The following is an 18,588-nucleotide window of genomic DNA, read 5'->3' as shown; positions in this document are numbered from 1 at the left end:
AAATCTCATGGGGCCTCTCCTCCAAACCTCTTACCGAGTGCTCACCTGAAGTGGCTCAGCCTGGATACAAACCGCAACCCTACAAGTACGAAACTCACGTCTGGGGAATTGACCCCTCCCCCCCCCCCCCCCGGTCACACCATCCTCATTGACGGCCGACCAGGCCTCACACGTGCCAATCTCCACGACGCACTCCAGGCGCTTCGACTCTCCGACAGGCCGCGGACACTATGGGTCGACTCGATCCCGCAACGGCTGCGCGCATCGCTAACGGAGACGGTTCTTTATTATCTGGAAAGATAGACAAAAGGTAGCTATTCCGCGCTCTAGGCATGGTGCACGGACTCGATAACCACAGGTAGTCGTGGGTGGACTGGTCAAGCTGATGGATCACGCGTGGCGGAAGTGGATGTGGACGGTGCAGGAGATTGTGCTGGCTAGGTCTGCGAAGTTGACATGCGGGGGGAAGTCAGCCTCCTGGGGTTACCTCGGTGAATCGACGGCGTTTGCGCTCGAGGTCCCGCGTTTCAATACGAGGCTCAGGTTCGGGAGGCCAATAGACGAGGCCGTGTTCGACGAGACCACCGCCGGTGATGATGCCGGCCGCAATGTCCCGAGGTTGTTCGAGGACGATACTGTGTTAGAGATAGAAGGGGTGTCGGTAGATCAGGTTGAGAAGTTAGGCGACGCGTGTCCAAGCTTCGCTGCGGGCTAGGAGAGGTGAGCGGCCCAGCTTCGAGATATCGTTTATCGCTAGCGGGAGATTCTCCCGAAGAGAGAATCGGAAAATAACCCGACAAAGGAATATTTTGGGCGAAGGCTCCCACGAGGAAGCTTTCTGGAGAACAGTGACTCTGGACTTATTGCTAACCGACAGAGACTATTTTGCCGGATTGGCTAGGCCCGGCGTCCATGCAGGCCCACGATATAGTGGGCGTCCTGCGCGGCGGGCCCTTACCTACGCTTATCCGGCCTGTAACCGATGGTCAGTACATTCTCGTTGGGGAATGGCAAGCTACTTCTGCCATCTTTGGTGCCACAGACTGAACGGAGCTAATGTAAGAACTTGGCAAGCTTCACGCAAGGGATTTCAGAGTCTAGGCGATGCTCTTCCCAACTTTGGGCCACTCAGGACGAAGTTGCTTGCGGGGGCCCGTGGTTGCTTGGTTACTAGCTAATCAAGCGAAAAAAGCCATTTCTGGTCTAGCGTGGGTCGTGAGGGGATAAGTCGGGGTAACAGCCATCGGTGACGCGATAACGCTCTCTCAGCACCAGCCATCGGGGCCACATTCTATCTGTGATATCTCTTGATTTCAGCACTATACTACACTACTAACAAACGAGAAGAGATAATTAATCCTTTATCAACCATGGGAGAGACGCATATCTTCTTCATCCGCCATGGCGAGTCGGTCGATAACGTGTCCCACGGCCAGTATGTTCCATGCTTCCATCTGAATTCGTCTTGCTGGGTTGTTTCTCTTCTGATGACGTTCGAGTGCTGGCCCACCGGACTCTCCCCTCACCGCCCACGGGGCTATCCAGTCTAGCCGGCTTGCGGTGCACCTCGCCGAGCGAGCGGGTAGCCTAGCGCCGGTCCCTCACATGTTGTGTTCCGACTTTCAGCAGGCCCGAATGACGGCAGAAGTCATCAGAGATGCGTACCCATCCCCAGCTGCTGGATCGACCTCTACCGTGAAGCCTGAGATTGCGATTCTCCAGCTTGCCGAACTTCGTGAGAAGCGGTTCGGTGAAAGAAGCGCAGAAATCTCGGGCTCCGAAGCAGCAGCCCAGCCTGGAGGAGGCGCCTACACCGAAGGCGAGTCCTTCAAGGAAGTGGACGCTCGGGCGAAACGCTTCCTTGATGCCGTCTTGCTGCCACTGCTCGAGGAGCTCCTCACGTCCGACACCCCGCAATATGTTTTTATCATCGCCCATGGGGTAATACACTCACACGTGTGGTTGGGGTTTATCCGCCTGCTGCGAGCGTTGCGTCCCAGAACGACTTCCGCTCCTGGAGCCATGTGTTTGGAGTCCGTACCACTGGACGAATTTCTCGGCAGCGCAGCCTACCATGAGATAGTTTTGAAAACTCCCACACTTTCTTCCGAGGCCTCCTCCAGCTCACAGTCTGGGGGGGCCGGCTCTATTGACCAAGCTCTTTCAACCGCACAGATTCACCTCAGCGCCATCAATTATGCCGGCCATCTTTCTGGACTCAGAAAGACGGGAGGCGGGATCGGCAACGCCAAGTATGACACAAAGCAGAGGAAGATAGATTCATTTTTCTCCAAGTCTTCAGCCTGATTGGGCAGGGAATAGAAATACAGTTTTTCTTTTCACTGAACCCTTTGTGAAATAGCAGGTTCGCTACATTTTTTTTATCAATGCAGGGACTTAATTTTATAATTTTTTCCCCTCAAGGTTCCCGCTATATCGTTACCCTCTGAGATCATCGCCACCATGGTAGCTGAGGTTGGATCCGGAGCTTGTAAACGACCAGTACCAGTCCGGTTCCGCAGGACAATTAGCTGGACGTCTTCACGGCTCACTGAAGCGGCTCTTTTTGAATAGGTGGGCTTCGGTCGCAATCCAGCCCTCTCCACGGACTCCTCTTTCGCAAAAAGTACCGACAGCATACTTATCGCCCGCCTCTTTCCTTCAACCAATCTACCTTTCACGACGGCGACGATACAATGTCAACATGACAGGGATTGGATCCTCACCCAGAAGGCCAGGACGCTCAAGGAGGTGGAGAATAAAGCATCAGTGTCTTCAAATCATCACGGCGTGATTCATACCAGTAACAAAGTTTGACGCTAAATGTACTCGGTACATACTACCACATTGCAGCTACTGTTGTTGTCGTGCAGCTGTTGAAAAGCTTGGTGTCAATGGTTTGATTTTCCCAAGAATTCCGAGCCCACCGGTCACTAAACAGTGATGTCGTACTGATAGATTTGTTACCGAAGGGATTATGTTCTCACTATGAGCGAAGCCTGTAGGTTTGCTATAGATCCGGGCGTTGTCTTTCATTCCTCGGTGCACCGGGATTGAGACACTAGGAATAGTCCGATTGTCAACAGCGAGACGCGAATCAGGGCACCCAAGGTGCTTGAGTTGCGATATATTCTCAGATGCCTAGCCGCAAGGATACCTACCATGCGACATACCGGGATTTGGTTTGTGTCGCGCATGGATTCTATACCCCACGATGCCTAGCCGAACGCCTGGTTGCATTTGAACAGAGAAACGGGCCGTGTGCAACTGGTTCTTGGCCTCTAGTATCCTCGCCGGGCCGTGCCTGATTCCGTAGCTCTGTTCTAGCCCCAGTTTCTGGATCTTCCCTCTTATATAAGGAACCTGTCAGTCCAGCAACAAACCAATGCGGATGGCCAGCCTGCACCAAGTGACCAGCCCTCATGGCCCATATTTTACTACGAAGGACGCGTGGGTACCGCGGGAGCGTCAAAAACACAATGACCACGAAGAGGATAATATAATCTTGCTAAGCGTCTAAGATTTTCGGAGAGTGGCTTGCAATCCCTTACCACTGTTGAGTTCGGCCCGACTAGGGGCCCACGATACGGTCCGAACCTTTTCCCACTTCTAGCGTCAAAAGCCGAGGACAGGTCACCAGATGTGAAAACTGGGTACAAGGACGGGTTAAGTCGCGTCGGCTTTGTGTACAGATATTGCATTCTGTCCCTGCGAGTCAAGCTACTGCAAAACCAGCTGGAAAGGAGGACAGAAGATCAAAAATAGACTGTGGACGTGACTGTCTCGCCGAGCGTCTTGGAAAATCTAACCCAGTACAGTACGTTCTCCCGTGTCCTGTATTGAGTCAACGTTAACGAGTATCTGGCGCGCACAAGCCAAGCACCTCTTTCCAACAGATAAGAGGCTCGGCTTGATCGTCGACAACCAGGTCATGCTCCGAGCAAGAAGAACTTCACCTCCACCAAAGCTGATGCCGAACGTCTTCGTAGCAAACCGAGGCGGAGTTCATGAGAATCCTTCTAAATACTACGTCGGGACTTCCCGAAGACCGACAGTCACAGCAGAAAGGAGAGCTTTGGGCTCGACTGTTGGTGGCAGTGGTTGGGCCCTTGGCTTTGGTGGCGCCCATGCTTATCATGGTCCTCCATCAAACTAAGCTCAGCAATACTGACGACGTCCTGCTTCGTCGCTGAAGTGGCCGTGCTCCTGGCTATCTTCACGGACGACTCGCAACCAAAGGATGTATTTGCATGCACGGCGGCATACGCAGCCGTACTAGTAGTTTTTATTAGCGCGAGTTTGAGACAATGGCTCGATTTCCTGGGAAAACGCATCCTTCCATTCGCGGGATTCAAGTTTTGCGACTCTTGCGGCAAAAGATCGCTAGTCAGCTGCCTTGATCATAGTAGTATATCCACGTGGGCCAGGTGGTGGGTGATTCAGCCGCTTAGCTGCATTTTAGCGCCAAAAAACGCCCGTGCGATCAGCACGTTAAAAGATCCTACCATATGCACTGTCGGCCCCGCCGGAGGCCACGAAAAGAGTGCAAAAAGGGTCTTAAAAAAGGTCAAAAAATTCGAAGAAAAGGTTTAAAGGAGGGTTTTAATCGGGGCTCTAAAATGGCTCGAAAAGCAATGTAAAAGGTGGTTTTATTTGCGAGTTATTTTGGCTTATGGCCCACAAGTCTTGCTTTGCGGCTGGCCCGTAGCTGCTTACAAAACTTGTCAATGGAGCAGCCAATTTGCTGCTGTTGAAGATGAACTATGCGGACGGCAGCTTCCTTGCTCGTACGCTGGGCTCGCACAATCCGCTGAACCTCCTTAACAACTTCGGACCGTAAAGAATACCACTGCAGTTCAGTCTGCCGGCCGGCCCGCCACCGGTTCCCCCATCTCCGATCAAGAGTAGCCACGGCCGGCCCGCCCTGGAGGCCAACAGTCCACTCACGCCAAAGGTCTGCCACCGTCCTGACTGCACGGCTCATACGGTACTGTGGCGGCTGTTCTTCTCCTCCTTCGACCGGTAGCCAGCTAATTGTGGGAGCCGGGCTGCAAAGGCGGCTAGTAGCAGAGCCATACTGGCTTTGTTCATCTGGGCCAGCTCCCGGCCTAGCCATAGGGCCAGCTCCCGGCCTAGCCATAGGGCCAGCTCCCGGCCCATTTATAGGGCCAGTTCGTTGGCCCGCTTCGGCTAGGACCGGCTGTGGAGCGGTTGCTTGTATATGGACTGTAAGACCAGCAGAAAGGATATTGTGGAGCTTAACTGTCTGCTGCGACTGGGCCTCGATAAGCCGCATCTCGGTGGCTTGGAGCTTTGCTGTGAGCTCTAGGACCCGGGCCTCATTACGAGCATCGATCGATTTTAAGTAGTCTGATAGGACTGGAAGCGCTTGGGTTAACACAGCCAGTTGGCTGGGCCGCTCTTCTTCCTGTACGAAAGCAGCCACCTGCTTGGCGAATGGCTTATATCCCGGGTGTTGGAATACTGGGTGGCTCCAAACTGGGCTGTTCGGGAACCTATCCATCAGGACAGCCGAGTCTTGTAGAACTACCCCACGGAGGTAAAAAAGGAGGTTAGTAAAGCCCATAGTGTGAGGGCCTGGTCCTCCAGGCCTCCCAGACGCTCTGGCTAATCAGACGCCAGTTGGGTGGATCCACCCGACCAGCCAGAGCCCCACCTTGAGACGCCCTGGAAGAATCTCGCGACGGGAGGCTTTTGAGCTTCTTTTCCCTTTTCCCTTTAGTTTAGAATCTTCGTCTATAGCGCCCAATAGAGGAGTTCCGCCCTCATTCCAAGCCGGCCGTGACACATAGCAGCTAGATCGTTAATTTGGCCAGGCCCTGGGCCAAACCGGCCTTGCCACTGGTCCAACTGCGGCCAAATCATCGAAAGGAGGTCGGCTGGCGGCGCCACGCCGGCCCTCCGGACCTCAAAGCATCCCATCTGCGGAGGATGGCCGGCCATAGTACGCATAAACGTGCGGGGCAGGGAGTTGAGGTAACAGCCGATCATCTGCTCTTGGTTCCAACGGCCGGCCCGGCGGATTTGATCCTCGCTAACACCCTTCAATTCGGCCACCTTCACTCCCGAGCTACGGCCGATGTGTGTCTTCTTTTGGGAGCTGATCCCAGCATACGAGAGGGCCCGGGCCGCCCACTCCCGTTGCGAGTTGTAGGAGAGACCTGCCGTCCGCCCCGTACTACTGCTCGTAATCAGGCGGATGTCGTACCACGCCGGCCGCTGGCTGAAGTCTGGGAACGGCTCTTCTGTAAGATCCCAGCGAAAAAGGAGGTAAAATGCGAGGCCGCTCAATGCACAAATCAGTGGCTTGCGGTTCCGTAGGGCCCCGGCTGTCTCGAGCCGGCCGTGCTGGTTGGTCTTCCCGGCCCGCGTCGTCATAATTAACGGCATACAAGGAGTAGGGCCTTCGTCCGGGAACTCAAAGGTAAATAGATCGGATAGCTCTAAAGCCCTCCGGTCGCCTCCACGTGTGAGCATATAGTGGCCAAGAAGCAGGTCGACAAGGGTCCGTAGGTGGCTCTCGGCTGGGCCGGTGGCTGTATGTACCCACAGCTCGTGGCATATCGTCTCGAACTCCAGCTCCGTATAGCCATCCAGCAGAGTATCAGAACCTTTATCCGCATAGCTGGTCTTGGCCTGCTCGGCATCGCGCCGCTGTAAGGACTTGAGATAGTCCCGGACATTGTCTTCGCGTGGAGATGGGTGGATGTTCATACCGCGTGCCTTTTGCGTGCGGTAGAGATCCGTAATTGCCGTGATATAGCTACGGACCGATCGCCAGGCTAGCCGTGTCTCTTCTTGTGGGGTATCCACGGCCGCCTTCCGGCTTTTGGCTCGTAACGGCCGGCTGGTGACGCTCTTGGTGAGGAAGTAAAGGAGCTTGTCTTCTGTGACGGTATCCCCATCGTAATACTGCTGTAGCCTACAGAAATTTTGGAATTCCCGCTGCTTTGGCTCGTACGTAGAGGTCGTATTCTTTGGCCGCATATTGTGGATTACCGAGAGGATGCTTTGCGCGTTGGCGCGTAGTTCTGCGTTGTTGTGTGCGTCGCGTTGCACGCGTCCCAAGCCTAGGACAGGGGGTAGGCCGCTAACCATAATCACATCCCCACTCTGGCCGCCAGCCGGAGCCGTAGCCGGAGCCGGCTGCGCCGCCGGCGCCCTCTGTCGCTTGCGGGCCATAGTTAAAAAGAGGTCAATTGATCGATAAGATGCGCAGGAAGCTGGCTAGCTCTACGGCTAGCCGGCCAGACGTGGAGCGAGCGAGAGGCCTTATACGCATTCGAGCAGCCAACTCGCTGGCACGCCCCGCGGGCAGGCTGGTCAATAGGGGGCCACAGCGGCTCGATCAGCCAAGCTAGCCTAGTTACAGCGGCCTGTCTAACTGGGAAGCGCTGTAGCGCTAGCGTACTAGACCCAACTCAGCTGCGCAATCAGCTGAGTGGATGGAGAGACTGGGATCTAGGCTGCATTTGTGTGGTGGCCTGGTGTGGAGATCCCAAAATACGATAGGCCGGCGAGCGCAAGGTGGGGCACGGGCCATAGTCAGCCGGCTCAGCGAGAGCTCAGCGAGGGCTCGGATACCAAATTCTCTTGATCGCCTCTTACCAGTGATTGTATAATTCACCGCATCAGAGGTGTATTTTTAGGGCAGAGCACAGTAGCCAAAGCGGACAGCAGTTGACTAGGAACTATACTGGACAACGTAGTTGACTACCTGACGAAGCGTGATCTTCTGGGTATAGAAAGGAAAGGAGGAGAAACAAGAGGCTGTGTGGGCGCGGGTAGACACAGCACCCAAGTCCCGCCACTCCTGGTACAGATGTTGATGTAACTAAGGCTTAAGTTGATGTGCCACGTGTCTTTGCATTTCTTTCGAGAAAGGGGCTCAAGTCTCAATGGACCCTAGGTGCTTCAAGAAATGGGATTCCTTTCCTAATTACCACAACCAAGGTGTTATACATTCTCCGAAGCGCCGCAACACCCACAGAGGAGAGGCAACGAACAGGAGAAAAGGAAAGGAGACAACCTACCCCTCCGCCGGCAGCGTAGCATCCACAAGTTTCCAAGTATGCTCCGAAACTCTCGCCAACTGCTCCTCGCTCCAAACCGCCTTGTTCCTATACAAGCCACCCTTACTATCAATATTGCTCCAAAACCTGCCCTCCTCGGCCCCCTCCACCGCGCACCGCTCAGCCCCGTCCAGCAACCTCTGGGCACACGTCTCTGGCGCCGTAAGAAACACATTCCCCAACCCGCGCACCACGCCCTGCAGGTATGATGGCACCACCTCCCTCAGGAGATTGGTATTCACGGTCCCAGGAAACGCGTGCACAAAGTGCGGCCGGCCCCCCAGGCGACTCGCAGTGGCGCCAGCCCACCACTGCACCATGGCGTCCATCATCGAAATGCAGTGGTCCGCCGCGCGAACCAGCGTGAAGTGCGTCTTTAGGTCCAGATCCTCCCAGAGCAGCTTGGACGGGCTGCCCAGCTTGCCGTCATAGACAATCACGACGCGCGCCGACTCGGAGAGCACAGGAAGCAGTTCCCGAATTAGGAGCTGCTTGCCGTAGTAGTGGATGGCCATCTTGCGGTCGATGCCCTCGCCGGGAACCTCGGTGCGCGGGGCCGTCGTCATGATGCCCTGCGTCATGATGAGGAGGTCGAGTTTGGGCGGTGGCGAGGCGGATTTGAGCGCGTCGGTGTAGTGCTTGATTTGGCGCATTGAGGAGGCGTCGAGAGGGCGGAATTCCATGTTGGCGTGCGGGAGGTCGGCAGGCTTGGTGCGGCCGCTGATGAGGACGGTGTCGGTGGCGGCGGTGGAGGCGGCGACGCGGCAGGCCATGGCGTAGCCGATACCGCTTGTGCCGCCGACGACGAGGGAGCGGATTGTCATGGCTTTTTTCTGGAAGGGTGTTGGGGTTGAGGGTGGAATGTCTAGGAATTGAAAAGGAAGATGTCGCCTGTTGACGGCGGTTTAAATGGAAATTTGCAATGGGCTCGGAGCCTTAATGGGACCATGGTTTGGGGGGCAGATTCGGGGTCTACGATGGCTCCGTGGCTGTCTCGCTCGTATTTCGTGGCCAATCTGATGGATGATGACGCGGAATGATGCTGCAGGTGGCTCACACGCGTTTCGTTGGTGGCCTGTTTAGCTAACACGCTCGTCAACCACCGGAGCGGCGGAGATAAGAGGTGGGTCCACGAAGACGGAATTGCTTTCGCTAGCGTAGGCTATTTACATGAGCAAGAGATACAGCTGAAGAGTGCCATTATGTAATGGGAACCTCATGAAAGAGGTCAAAATTCAGTTTATGATGGCGGGTGGGTTCAAATTGATGGATGAATTGCATCTGACTGGATCTGCCACATGCTTTTCTCTCGTTTCGGGGGCCGACAAGCAGGTGTCTTGGCGATGGGAGTCTTGGCACTAAGCCTATCCTGGCCGCGCTCGGTTCAGGTCTGGGTCTGTGGGGCATGAAAGCCCCACCACAGGATTATCCTCAGAGTTAGGGTTTACTCCACACCTGGAATTGCACTTCATACCGTTCTTTTCAGGCAGCCATCACTGATGCGCGGGGCTTCAGCTTACCCCAGCCAGGGCAGCCTAACAATAACAAGGTGCCTGGAGCCACCTATGACATTAACACCAGCCCGACAATTAGGGCGCACGGTGGGTCTTACCGACCATCATCTCTTTGGGCTTCCAATTATGGCCGAACGGTCCTACGGTTCGCCACGAACCTTAGCTTCTCTAGACGTTAACGTGCCAGCGCGCCTCACCCGCCCCGAGGCACATGCCACTATCTTGAGATGAAACAAACTGGCTTGACCCAAGAAACATCGGTCAACATAATCGCAGAAGGGCAACGTGTATGCTAACTAAAACCCTCACATGGCGTGTTATTTATTTATATCTATCATCAGATGCCCAGATCAAAAGCAACAGCAGAAACTCTCGTTCAGGTCCCTTGGTTCCTCGACACTCGAAGGGTTCCTGGCGACTAGCGACGGCTCTACGTGCGTGAATTTGGCTGCTTCCAATCACCGACCCAGCAGCCGCTAAGATTGCAGGTGTGCTTGTCGCGCACTGCTGCACCGAGTTGGACAGTGCAGTGGCGGGTCAGCCACACCCCCTGATGGTGCTGAACTGTTCGCGCGGGCTGCCATGGATCAGGCAAACAACATGAGTGCAATGCAACACCGGAGTAAACGCGTCGTCGTAGCGGCTCTGGGGATGGCCCGTCCTACGCCTCATGGCCACATTACCGTCGGGCCAGCCGTCGAGGACGGTAAGGTCGCCGTGGCCGTACCAGGCTAAGCAGACCTCCATCATCTCGCCATGGGCCGGCCTAAAAGGGAGGGCTGTCGTCGGCGTCAGCCTTGATCTTGGACGTCATCCGACATTGTGAGCAGAGCCAGACCAGCAGAGTGCCATCACCTTCGTCACCACCTCACCGCCAAACCCTATCAAGAAATCATACCCAAGATGAACACAGCGCTCCTTTTGGCGGGCCTCGCCGGCCTCGCCCTGGCTCTGCCCGCCCTCCCCCAGATCCTCCCGCGCGCCGTCAACCCTCCAGCCAAGCATACGGAAGCTGAAGATCTCACTCTTGGCTTCCCTAGCTTCCGGGCTCCATGGCATCCAAAAACCGGGTTCGTTCATGCTCCACCTGCTATTCCCCAGATGTGCTTCTGTGGCGGGGGTTGCACCACACATGACTGCACGTAGGCACTAGCCCCGCCCTGGGGATTTCGCTCACGCATTTTGTAGGGAGATTTCCTCCTCCACGAGTTATTTAGCCAATGCACACATTGTACACTTCCACAGCTTCATATACTTGCCGGTCTCTGAGTGTCTCTCATGTTGCATTACGTTGGATGGGAGTGCGGAAGCATCGTATAAGTATGCATGCACGACAAAGATTGGAGGGTGGTCGAGCATGGAGATATCTATGGATGGGTGCTAATTACCACAGACCATGCTGATCCAGCTGCTTTTTCGTCTTTCTCATCTAACCCTCTCCACTATACAACCTTACTCAAAGCTATGTACACCATACCGAACCGCACTTTATTAATAACTGGACTAATGATGATGTCTTCTTGTTCAACGAGATTGACAATACGAAAGGTATTTCAGCTTGCTACCAACAACCCTGATCACTCACTGCCAGTGATAACGATTGTTGGTTACCTGTGCTTAATTACAAAGACATACTCGATCTCAAACCCCCAGTTTGCCTGGACGTAGCGTTCGAGTTGGAAAACGTTGAAGTTTCCGAGATACGTGAGAGTGCTGGAGTGTGCCGTTCTTCTCATATATCCGATTTCTAACCAGCGAACTCTCGAGCTTTAATCCCGCCTGACAAGAAAAGCCAAGGCGCCCACAGCGTACCCGTCCAACCCCGTCTGCAGCGTCGGCTGGATGGCCGGCGCGAAGGAGCCCGAGTGGTTAGTCGGGATGCGCTCCAGCGCGCCGTCCGCCTCGGCCTTGTCCCACAGCTCGTGGCCGGTGCCGCCGTAGAGGAAGAAGCAGTAGGGCCTGTCGACGGCCGACGCGAGGATGCTAAAGTCCTCGCTGACGGCTAGCCGCGGGATGTCGCGGTTGTACTGGCTGGGGCCCTCGCTAAAGTGCTCGGCGAAGGCGTCCTCAATCCTCGCCGTGACGCTTGCGTCGTTGACCGTCAGCGGGAAGCTGCGCGTCGTCTCGAACGTCGGCTCGCGCACGGCCATGGCCGCGGCGCTCTCCGCGCGCACCAGGTCGCGGATGCGGCCCATGACGCGGTCGCGCGTGGCGCGCGTGACGGACCGCGTGTCGATGGACAGCGTGGCGTCGTCGGCGATGACGTTCTCGGCGTCGCCGGCGTGGATGCTGGCCACGGTCACGACGGCGCTGTCGGCGGGGTCGACCTCGCGCGCCACGATGGTCTGCAGCCGCATCACGGCGCTGGCCGCCATGACGACGGGGTCGACGGCGCGGTGCGGCATCGACGCGTGCGCGCCCCGCCCGTGCAGTGTCACGCGCATGCTGTCGGCCGACCCGGCCACCAACCCGCGCCGCGTGCCGATGCCGCCCGACCGGAACGGCATCACGTGCGCCCCCAGCGCCACGTCGGGCACCGGCACGCCGTGCCGCGCCGCGTCGTACAGGCCGTCGTCGATCATGGCCTGCGCGCCCGTGCCCCGCTCTTCGGCCGGCTGGAACGCCAACACCAGCGTGCCAGCCCACGACGCGCGCGCGGCTACGAGCAGCTGCGCGGCCCCAATGAGGCACGTTATGTGCATGTCGTGGCCGCAGGCGTGCATCACTGGCTTTTCCACGCCGTCGGCATTTAGCATGCGTTTGGTGCTGGCGTAGGGCAGGCCTGTCCGCTCCAGCACCGGCAGCCCGTCAATGTCAGCCCGCAGCAGCACGGTGGGCCCGTCGCCATTGTTCAGGATCGCTGCCAGGCCGTGGCCGCCGATGTTGGGTTTGATGACGAAATCTGCGGATATGTCGCGCAGCAGCTTGGCGATGTGCGCCGCCGTTTCTGACTCCTGGTTCGAGAGCTCTGGGTTTGCGTGCAGGTACCTGTACAGCTCTTCCAGGGGGCCCAGGTCGGGCCGGTGGATGGCGGCAAGCTGGGAGATGGATGTCATGTTGCAGTCGTGGTGTTGGGTATTTTTTGAAACTAGGATGAAGTTTATTGATGAACAATGGGTGGAGTGCGGGAATTGAAGTCAGTTTCAGCAAATAGTAACTACCACTAGTACGGAATAATTGTGACTCATTGTTTCTTCTTAGTATGTTACGTAAAGTGACGTGACAGTCAAAATAATACAGACGCTAGCTGTGCAATACGACATTGATTCCATTTTCAACAGTGAACTAGAATAGAGACAAGCTAGGGGGCGAGGATCCGCATATCCAACTCAGATTAAATTTACATCTACGCAAGCGAGAGACCTGCGCCTACATGACCGGATTTTAATGCAAATAGTGAAAATAAAAGAGCACCAACTATAGCACTTAAGGCAGTTTGTTATGTTTTCTACCCACCATCTTATTTTTTTCCCTTCATCTAAATCTAAGCCTATCATCTGAGCTTGGGGTAATTGTCTGCTGCGGTTTCGATTCTCTCTCTCGGTTTCGATTCTCTCTGATACGACTGTTGTTCGCCCCTAACCCCGCGCGGCGCGGTGTAGTTGTGTTGGAATCACCAGGTACCAGTACTGGAAGCAACAGGGCGTAACTGCACGCCGAAAACTGTTGGTTCAAGTGATTGATTCGTTGATGTTTGTGTATCTATAAGACAGAGATGGAAGTGGCCGTAGGCCACTTATATAGAATCTGTGGCCCTGTGCCACCACAGCCACCTTCGTGGATGACCCTCAGTGGCTGACTAGCGCGTCATTCCAACAAGTTGCGAAATGACTAGTTCTGCTATTCAGTTCCTAGGACAACGATATATCCGACTTCAGGCCTACGAGAGGAATCGAATTGGGCGGCCTAGGTTACCAACGAACGGCTTCGCTGCTCTAGCACTCGTATGAGTCTATATTATATCCTCGGCCGCCCCCTTTTTCAACTTTCGACGCAAAACGTAGACTTCACCTCGCGACAAGAAGTCATTTGGCATCTTCCCTTACTTGACTCACCTTACCAAGTTATCGCATCTTGCAGACGAACTTATTCCTTCGCCATGGAATACAACGCGATTTCACGTGCCGAGTATTGCTTCGGCACATACGGAGAATTCCGAAGTTACGCTACTCAAAACCATAAAGATATATTCGACGAGACAGCGAATCCGGCACCGGAACTGTCACTCCTACTCCCAAAGATCATGGGAGGCCAGTAGACTGCATCCAGGCACAGTCCCCTATTCGACCTGCCCGTCGAAATTTTGGGCGACATCATCGATCTCCTCGCCCACAACAAAGCCACCCTCACTTCGCTAGCCCTGGTCAACAGCGACTGCAGGCAGCTCGCTCGCTTGTGCCAATTTGTCGAGGTCTGCCTCGGCTTCAACGGGCGGTCAGTGCAGCTTCTATATCGCCTCATTGACGAGACTTGCACAGGCTTCAGCTGCTAAATTACAGCGCGCTGTCGGTGTCTCGATAGTCTTGGCTGCATGATGAAGCAGCTCTAGTGCAGCGTTCCAGGTCATGTAACCTATTTGCCATCTATTGGCCCTTGCATCTGCAAGCTCACGGTCAAGTCTGACTTGGACAGCGACCTGGGCAATGCTTGGCCCGCATACGCTACCGATGGACGCTTCTTGAAAGAGGTGATGGAAAAAGCACATCGAAACTTCCTGGCTACATTTAGAGACCCACTCCTGCGTGCCCTGGGGCATGCAAAAAAAAAAAGGAAAAAGAAGAAAAAGGAAAAAAAAAAAAGAAACCAGAAGACAGTGATATTGTATATACCCAGCAAATTACTCCCAACGCCTCACATCCCAGAAACGCTAGCACAAAGCAAGGAGACCACACAAGCAAGCACCACACCTAGTGCTTCGGGTTGAACCACACAGCCACCTCGTGCCAGCCCTTGGCAAACGAGCTGCCAATGCTGCGCAGAATCTTCCACAACTGGCGCGGGACATACTTGAAGACCCACCACAGGCCCTGGGCGATAGTCACAATCACCAGCGCAGTGAACCCAAACAGCCCGACAAACACATCGACCGCCATGTGGCCAGCGGCCTTCAGGATCCCCCAGACAGCCCACGGGAAATCCACAAACACGGCGCGCAGCACCCCGACAAGGCCATGCCACACGTCGCGCAGCGTGATGCGGCGGAACAGATTCAGCACGGCCATGACGGCTGTGTGCGCGGCCGCGGCAATGCGCAGCATGACGCCCGCGACGGCGCCGCCGAGCCGCTGGGCGCTCCGCGAGACCCACGCCCACACCTTGCGCAGCGCGGCGGGGATTCGCCGCACGACACGGCCGAGCCAGAGAAACAGCCGCCGTAGCAGGCCCGGGACGGCCTTGGCGACACGCCACACACCACCCGGCACCTTCTTCGCGACGCGCCACGTCTCCTTGGCGCCGCGCACGGCGCGCCCGGGGAGGGCCCTGGCCTGGCGCGCGGCCCAGGCGGCGAGGCGCTGCTTGTTCTTCCACGCGTAGCGGGCGCTCTTGAACAGCGGGCGCACGACGACGTGCTTGGGCACGGTCCACAGCACGAACTTGGGCACGTCCCAGGCGAAGAACTGCAGGAAGCGCAGGATGTTGCGCGCGGCGCGGCGGATGCGGCGCACCGCCACGGCGTGCGTCACCTGCCAGCGCCGCCACCCGCCGCCGCGGCGCACGGGCAGGAAGCCGACGATGTCGCGGTGCCCCGCGTCGGCGGCCAGGCGCAGCGCGAGTTGGCCGTCGGGCGCGATCAGCGCGTCGTCGGCGCCGAGGTCCTGCACGAGCAGCTTGGCGAGCGCGAGGTTGCCGCGCGCGGCGGCGACCATGAGCGGCGTGCGCTGACGCATCAGCTGCTGCTCGGTGAGCTGCTTGAGGGTGGTGAAGTGGTGGTAATTGTAGAGGTGGGTGGCTGGGCTGTTCCCGTCGTCGTACGTGCCGTAGCCGTTGACGCTGGCGCCGAGGCGTGCCAGCGTGCATACCATGGCGCCGTTGCCCGCGGCGACGGCGGCGATCAGCGGCGTGCTGCCGGCGGCGTCAGGCACGTCAGGCGAGACGAGGCCGCGCGAGACGAGCGCCGTCACTACCTCATCGTTCTTGTGGCGCACCGCGTGGTACAGGGCTTCGATCAGCTGCACCTGCGTCTGCAGCTCCGCCGGCAGCGACGAGTCGGTGAGCAGCGCGACCCGCGGTGCGCCTTGCCAGTCGTGGCCGGCGATGGGGTACTGCGTGAGCGGCAGCGGCAGGTCGCGGAACCGCTCCGGCAGCGCGCTGCTGTCGCCGTTGTCGTTGTTGTCGCCGTCGCGCTCTGGCCCGGGGCTCGCCGTCGCTAGGGCGTCGGCGATGAAGGCGGCCATGACGAGGTCGCCCTCGTCGGTCTCGGTGTAGGTGGGCACCGTTTCATCGTCGCCGCTGTTGTCCATGTCTGCGACGACAAGTCTTGTGTTTGAGTATTTATTTGGGTTGGCGATGATATTCAGGATTGCGAATCGGTGTCGGTGCTGTGAGTCGGGTCTCGATTCGGGAAAAATAGAATCAATTGTGTGGCCTGCAATACCAGGCTTGGAAAGGTGCTAGTTGGCTCTGAATAAGTGTTCTAGATGAAAGCTAAATGTAACGCCCAATCTGTCTCACGCAGCGCCCGCATGGTATTTATGGCTGAAGCAGTACCAAATGACATTACCGGGACAAACACATTTTATGTGGAGGTGTTGTCAAACGGCGCGCAGGAGGCCCACGAGGCACTTGCGCCTTGGCGTCCCTGACAGGTCGCGCTAGTGGTGGCACAGTGGTCTCGGCGGGCGCACAATTTCAACTGGGCCACCCCTCCGAGTCTGCACCGTGCCTGTCCGCCACCCGTTTCCCCTTTGGGCCGCTGCGCAAGTCTTCCCAAACACGGTGCCGCGGCAGGCTGACTGGCGTCTCGTGTTATCTCCGCGGCTGCAAGCAATTACTGCGGCCTGTCTAGAGGCACTTGGCACCTGATTTACATTTATGATGCCGACCGATCGACTCTATCGCGTCCGACATGTGATAGGGCTGATTCAGAGCACAGCTTATGCCAGCCCTGCAATATTGAAGATTGCAAGATGACCGATCCGAGAAGGGGAGGGGGGGCTTATACGATTTCGATTTACGGAGAATGTATCGACAAGGAAGGTGCAGTCGTTGCATCAACTCGCGGATGTCATGCCGTATCAAGTTTCCCAAATTTGACCAGGGCTATCAACAGAAGGCACGGTTCAAACTACTAACTCAACACCAAGAGGAAGACCTTCAGATAATTATGACAGTTGCGCGACGACCCCTGCCAACTCAAGTTGTGCTCAAGGCGACAGCAAAAGTTAAACGCCGCAAATGACTCGTGCGCAGATGCGATTCTTTTCTCGGCGGCTAGATTGGCAAAACTCGAAATGAAAGACCAAGTAAGAAGGGAGGATTTGGACGTGCTGGTCGGGTCAAGTCGTAATGATTGGGTGTCGTCGTGCTTCAATGTCAGATTCTCTATCGCGACCGAGGGTGCTACGAAAACAAAGACTTCTACGATTTTGTTCTAGTAGAAGCATTCAGAGAAAACTTGTAGACTTCGTGAATGCGCGATAAAGCCTCCCAAATAGCTCAAGCCGAAGTAAAACCCCGCTTCTTATACTCGCGGTATGGTATACTTTCCTATCCAATCAAGGCCTGCTGGCTCAATGGTAGAGCGTCTGACTACGAATCAGGAGGTTCCAGGTTCGAGACCTGGGTGGGTCGATTCTTTTTGCCTTTTTTCTATTCTTAACCTTTACTTTATGTTCGTGGTACTCAAACTACGTAGGGATCCTACAGGTCGAAGGGTTGGTAGATCTACCGGGGGTACTCTTGTGTCTCTCCTCCCTCCCTCTCTGCGGAACTAAGGTAGGCTCTGCGTGCGACCGGGGTTTTTGTATGTGTGTGTGAGAGGTCCGCGCGCCGCACGTGCCTACTTGCACGTGCGTACTCGCGCGATCTCTGCTTCCTCCCTGCTAGTGTGCGGTCACCAGTATCGCTATTCCAACATTGGCAACTCTTCTTTTGTGACCGCACGCCTCCAGTCTGCCTATCCCCTTCTAGTGACCTCTTATCGTACTTATCTTTCTTCCCTGAATACCGTCTCATCTCCTGCTTGCTCTCGGAAATGATTCCCTTTCGTGGTGACCTTTCTTCGTGGTTCGGCTGACGTGATCGTACTCGCGATGTGCTACTTCGTCTGAACTAGGTGTTTGCCTTACTCGTACTATGCCTTGTTCACCAATCTTTCGGTGCGTACGTAGTGGAGAAGCGAGCCGTGCCGGCTAGCCTCGTCCAATGCCCGGTGCCGGATAAGATGATGGTGAAATGAGTGGCCCGCTCCGTGCCCTCCGTACCGGTTCGTCCGATAACTTGTTTGCCTGCTAATTCCGATCTGGGCTCCTTCCCTCGGCATAATGGCTCTCGTTCCCTCCGGCGGCGGCCTCGTCCCTGCTGGCGGCGCCGGTGCTGCGTCCGGTGCCATCGTCAATCAAGGCACGGTGGCGTCGTTCCTCTTCGGGGAGATCCCCCATCGTACGATGGGTGACGGATCCATCTGGATTCTGATCCCAACCGCCTCGGCCGGTAATCGCCGTCTCCTTGGTTGTCTCGCCGTCAACGTCAGTTACCCTCGAGACTCTTTCTTTTCGTACGATGAGCTAACTTGCAGCTAGGAGGACGAGCGTCGCTTGAACCCAATCATATTCGATAGGGATACCCTCCTCCCTTAGCCTTGGCTCGCGCCTTGGCTCTTCGTACGCTTGAGGAGTTTTCTTTTGTTTTTCTTGGTGCGGTATTCTTTTCTCTTTGATATGGGTCGTGCGTTGAGTTAAAAGAAAAATTGGGGTTTTCTTAGTGAATCTGGTGCTCGTGTAATGGCCGTCGTGATGTGTTGGTACATGGGGTGCTCTCCT

At 56.1% G+C, this 18,588-nt stretch overlaps 6 protein-coding genes and 1 non-coding gene across 7 annotated transcripts; 4 read left to right on the top strand and 3 right to left on the bottom strand.

Annotated features, from left to right (window-relative positions):
- Nucleotides 1-385: 385 nt before the first annotated feature.
- Nucleotides 386-715, top strand: B0T26DRAFT_757201 (uncharacterized protein; the record flags this gene model as incomplete). Its single annotated transcript, XM_060446219.1, has 1 exon — nucleotides 386-715. The coding sequence occupies one exon, from the start codon at nucleotides 386-388 to the stop codon at nucleotides 713-715; it is 330 nt and encodes a 109-aa protein (XP_060290540.1).
- A 562-nt stretch (nucleotides 716-1,277) lies between these two features.
- On the top strand, nucleotides 1,278-2,498 carry B0T26DRAFT_732256 (histidine phosphatase superfamily). Its single transcript, XM_060443099.1, has 2 exons — nucleotides 1,278-1,435; nucleotides 1,500-2,498. Exons 1-2 carry the CDS (start codon nucleotides 1,371-1,373, stop codon nucleotides 2,305-2,307), a joined length of 873 nt encoding a protein of 290 aa, XP_060290539.1. The 5' UTR covers nucleotides 1,278-1,370; the 3' UTR covers nucleotides 2,308-2,498.
- A 5,171-nt stretch (nucleotides 2,499-7,669) lies between these two features.
- B0T26DRAFT_732250 (uncharacterized protein) lies at nucleotides 7,670-9,387 on the bottom strand. The gene has a single exon (XM_060443098.1). The coding sequence runs from the start codon at nucleotides 8,915-8,917 to the stop codon at nucleotides 8,051-8,053; it is 867 nt and encodes a 288-aa protein (XP_060290538.1). The 5' UTR covers nucleotides 8,918-9,387; the 3' UTR covers nucleotides 7,670-8,050.
- Nucleotides 9,388-11,376: 1,989 nt separating this feature from the next.
- On the bottom strand, nucleotides 11,377-12,663 carry B0T26DRAFT_657974 (hippurate hydrolase; the record flags this gene model as incomplete). The annotated part of the gene is made up of 1 exon (XM_060438831.1): nucleotides 11,377-12,663. One exon carries the CDS (start codon nucleotides 12,661-12,663, stop codon nucleotides 11,377-11,379), a length of 1,287 nt encoding a protein of 428 aa, XP_060290537.1.
- A 1,851-nt stretch (nucleotides 12,664-14,514) lies between these two features.
- B0T26DRAFT_876594 (uncharacterized protein) lies at nucleotides 14,515-16,344 on the bottom strand (the record flags this gene model as incomplete). The annotated part of the gene is made up of 1 exon (XM_060448109.1): nucleotides 14,515-16,344. Exon 1 carries the CDS (start codon nucleotides 16,066-16,068, stop codon nucleotides 14,515-14,517), a length of 1,554 nt encoding a protein of 517 aa, XP_060290535.1. The 5' UTR covers nucleotides 16,069-16,344.
- B0T26DRAFT_732244 (uncharacterized protein) lies at nucleotides 15,865-16,344 on the top strand. Its single transcript, XM_060443097.1, has one exon. The coding sequence runs from the start codon at nucleotides 16,067-16,069 to the stop codon at nucleotides 16,220-16,222; it is 156 nt and encodes a 51-aa protein (XP_060290536.1). The 5' UTR covers nucleotides 15,865-16,066; the 3' UTR covers nucleotides 16,223-16,344.
- Nucleotides 16,345-17,326: 982 nt separating this feature from the next.
- B0T26DRAFT_t266 lies at nucleotides 17,327-17,398 on the top strand. The gene has a single exon. It is a non-coding gene; the product is annotated as a tRNA-Arg (tRNA).
- Nucleotides 17,399-18,588: the final 1,190 nt, after the last annotated feature.

Source organism: Lasiosphaeria miniovina (assembly GCF_030549165.1).
Source record: "Lasiosphaeria miniovina strain SMH2392-1A chromosome Unknown B0T26scaffold_8, whole genome shotgun sequence".
Lineage (NCBI taxonomy): Eukaryota > Fungi > Ascomycota > Sordariomycetes > Sordariales > Lasiosphaeriaceae > Lasiosphaeria > Lasiosphaeria miniovina.
Note: the sequence above shows the minus strand (reverse complement) of the source record. Positions and strands in the feature narration are given on the sequence as shown.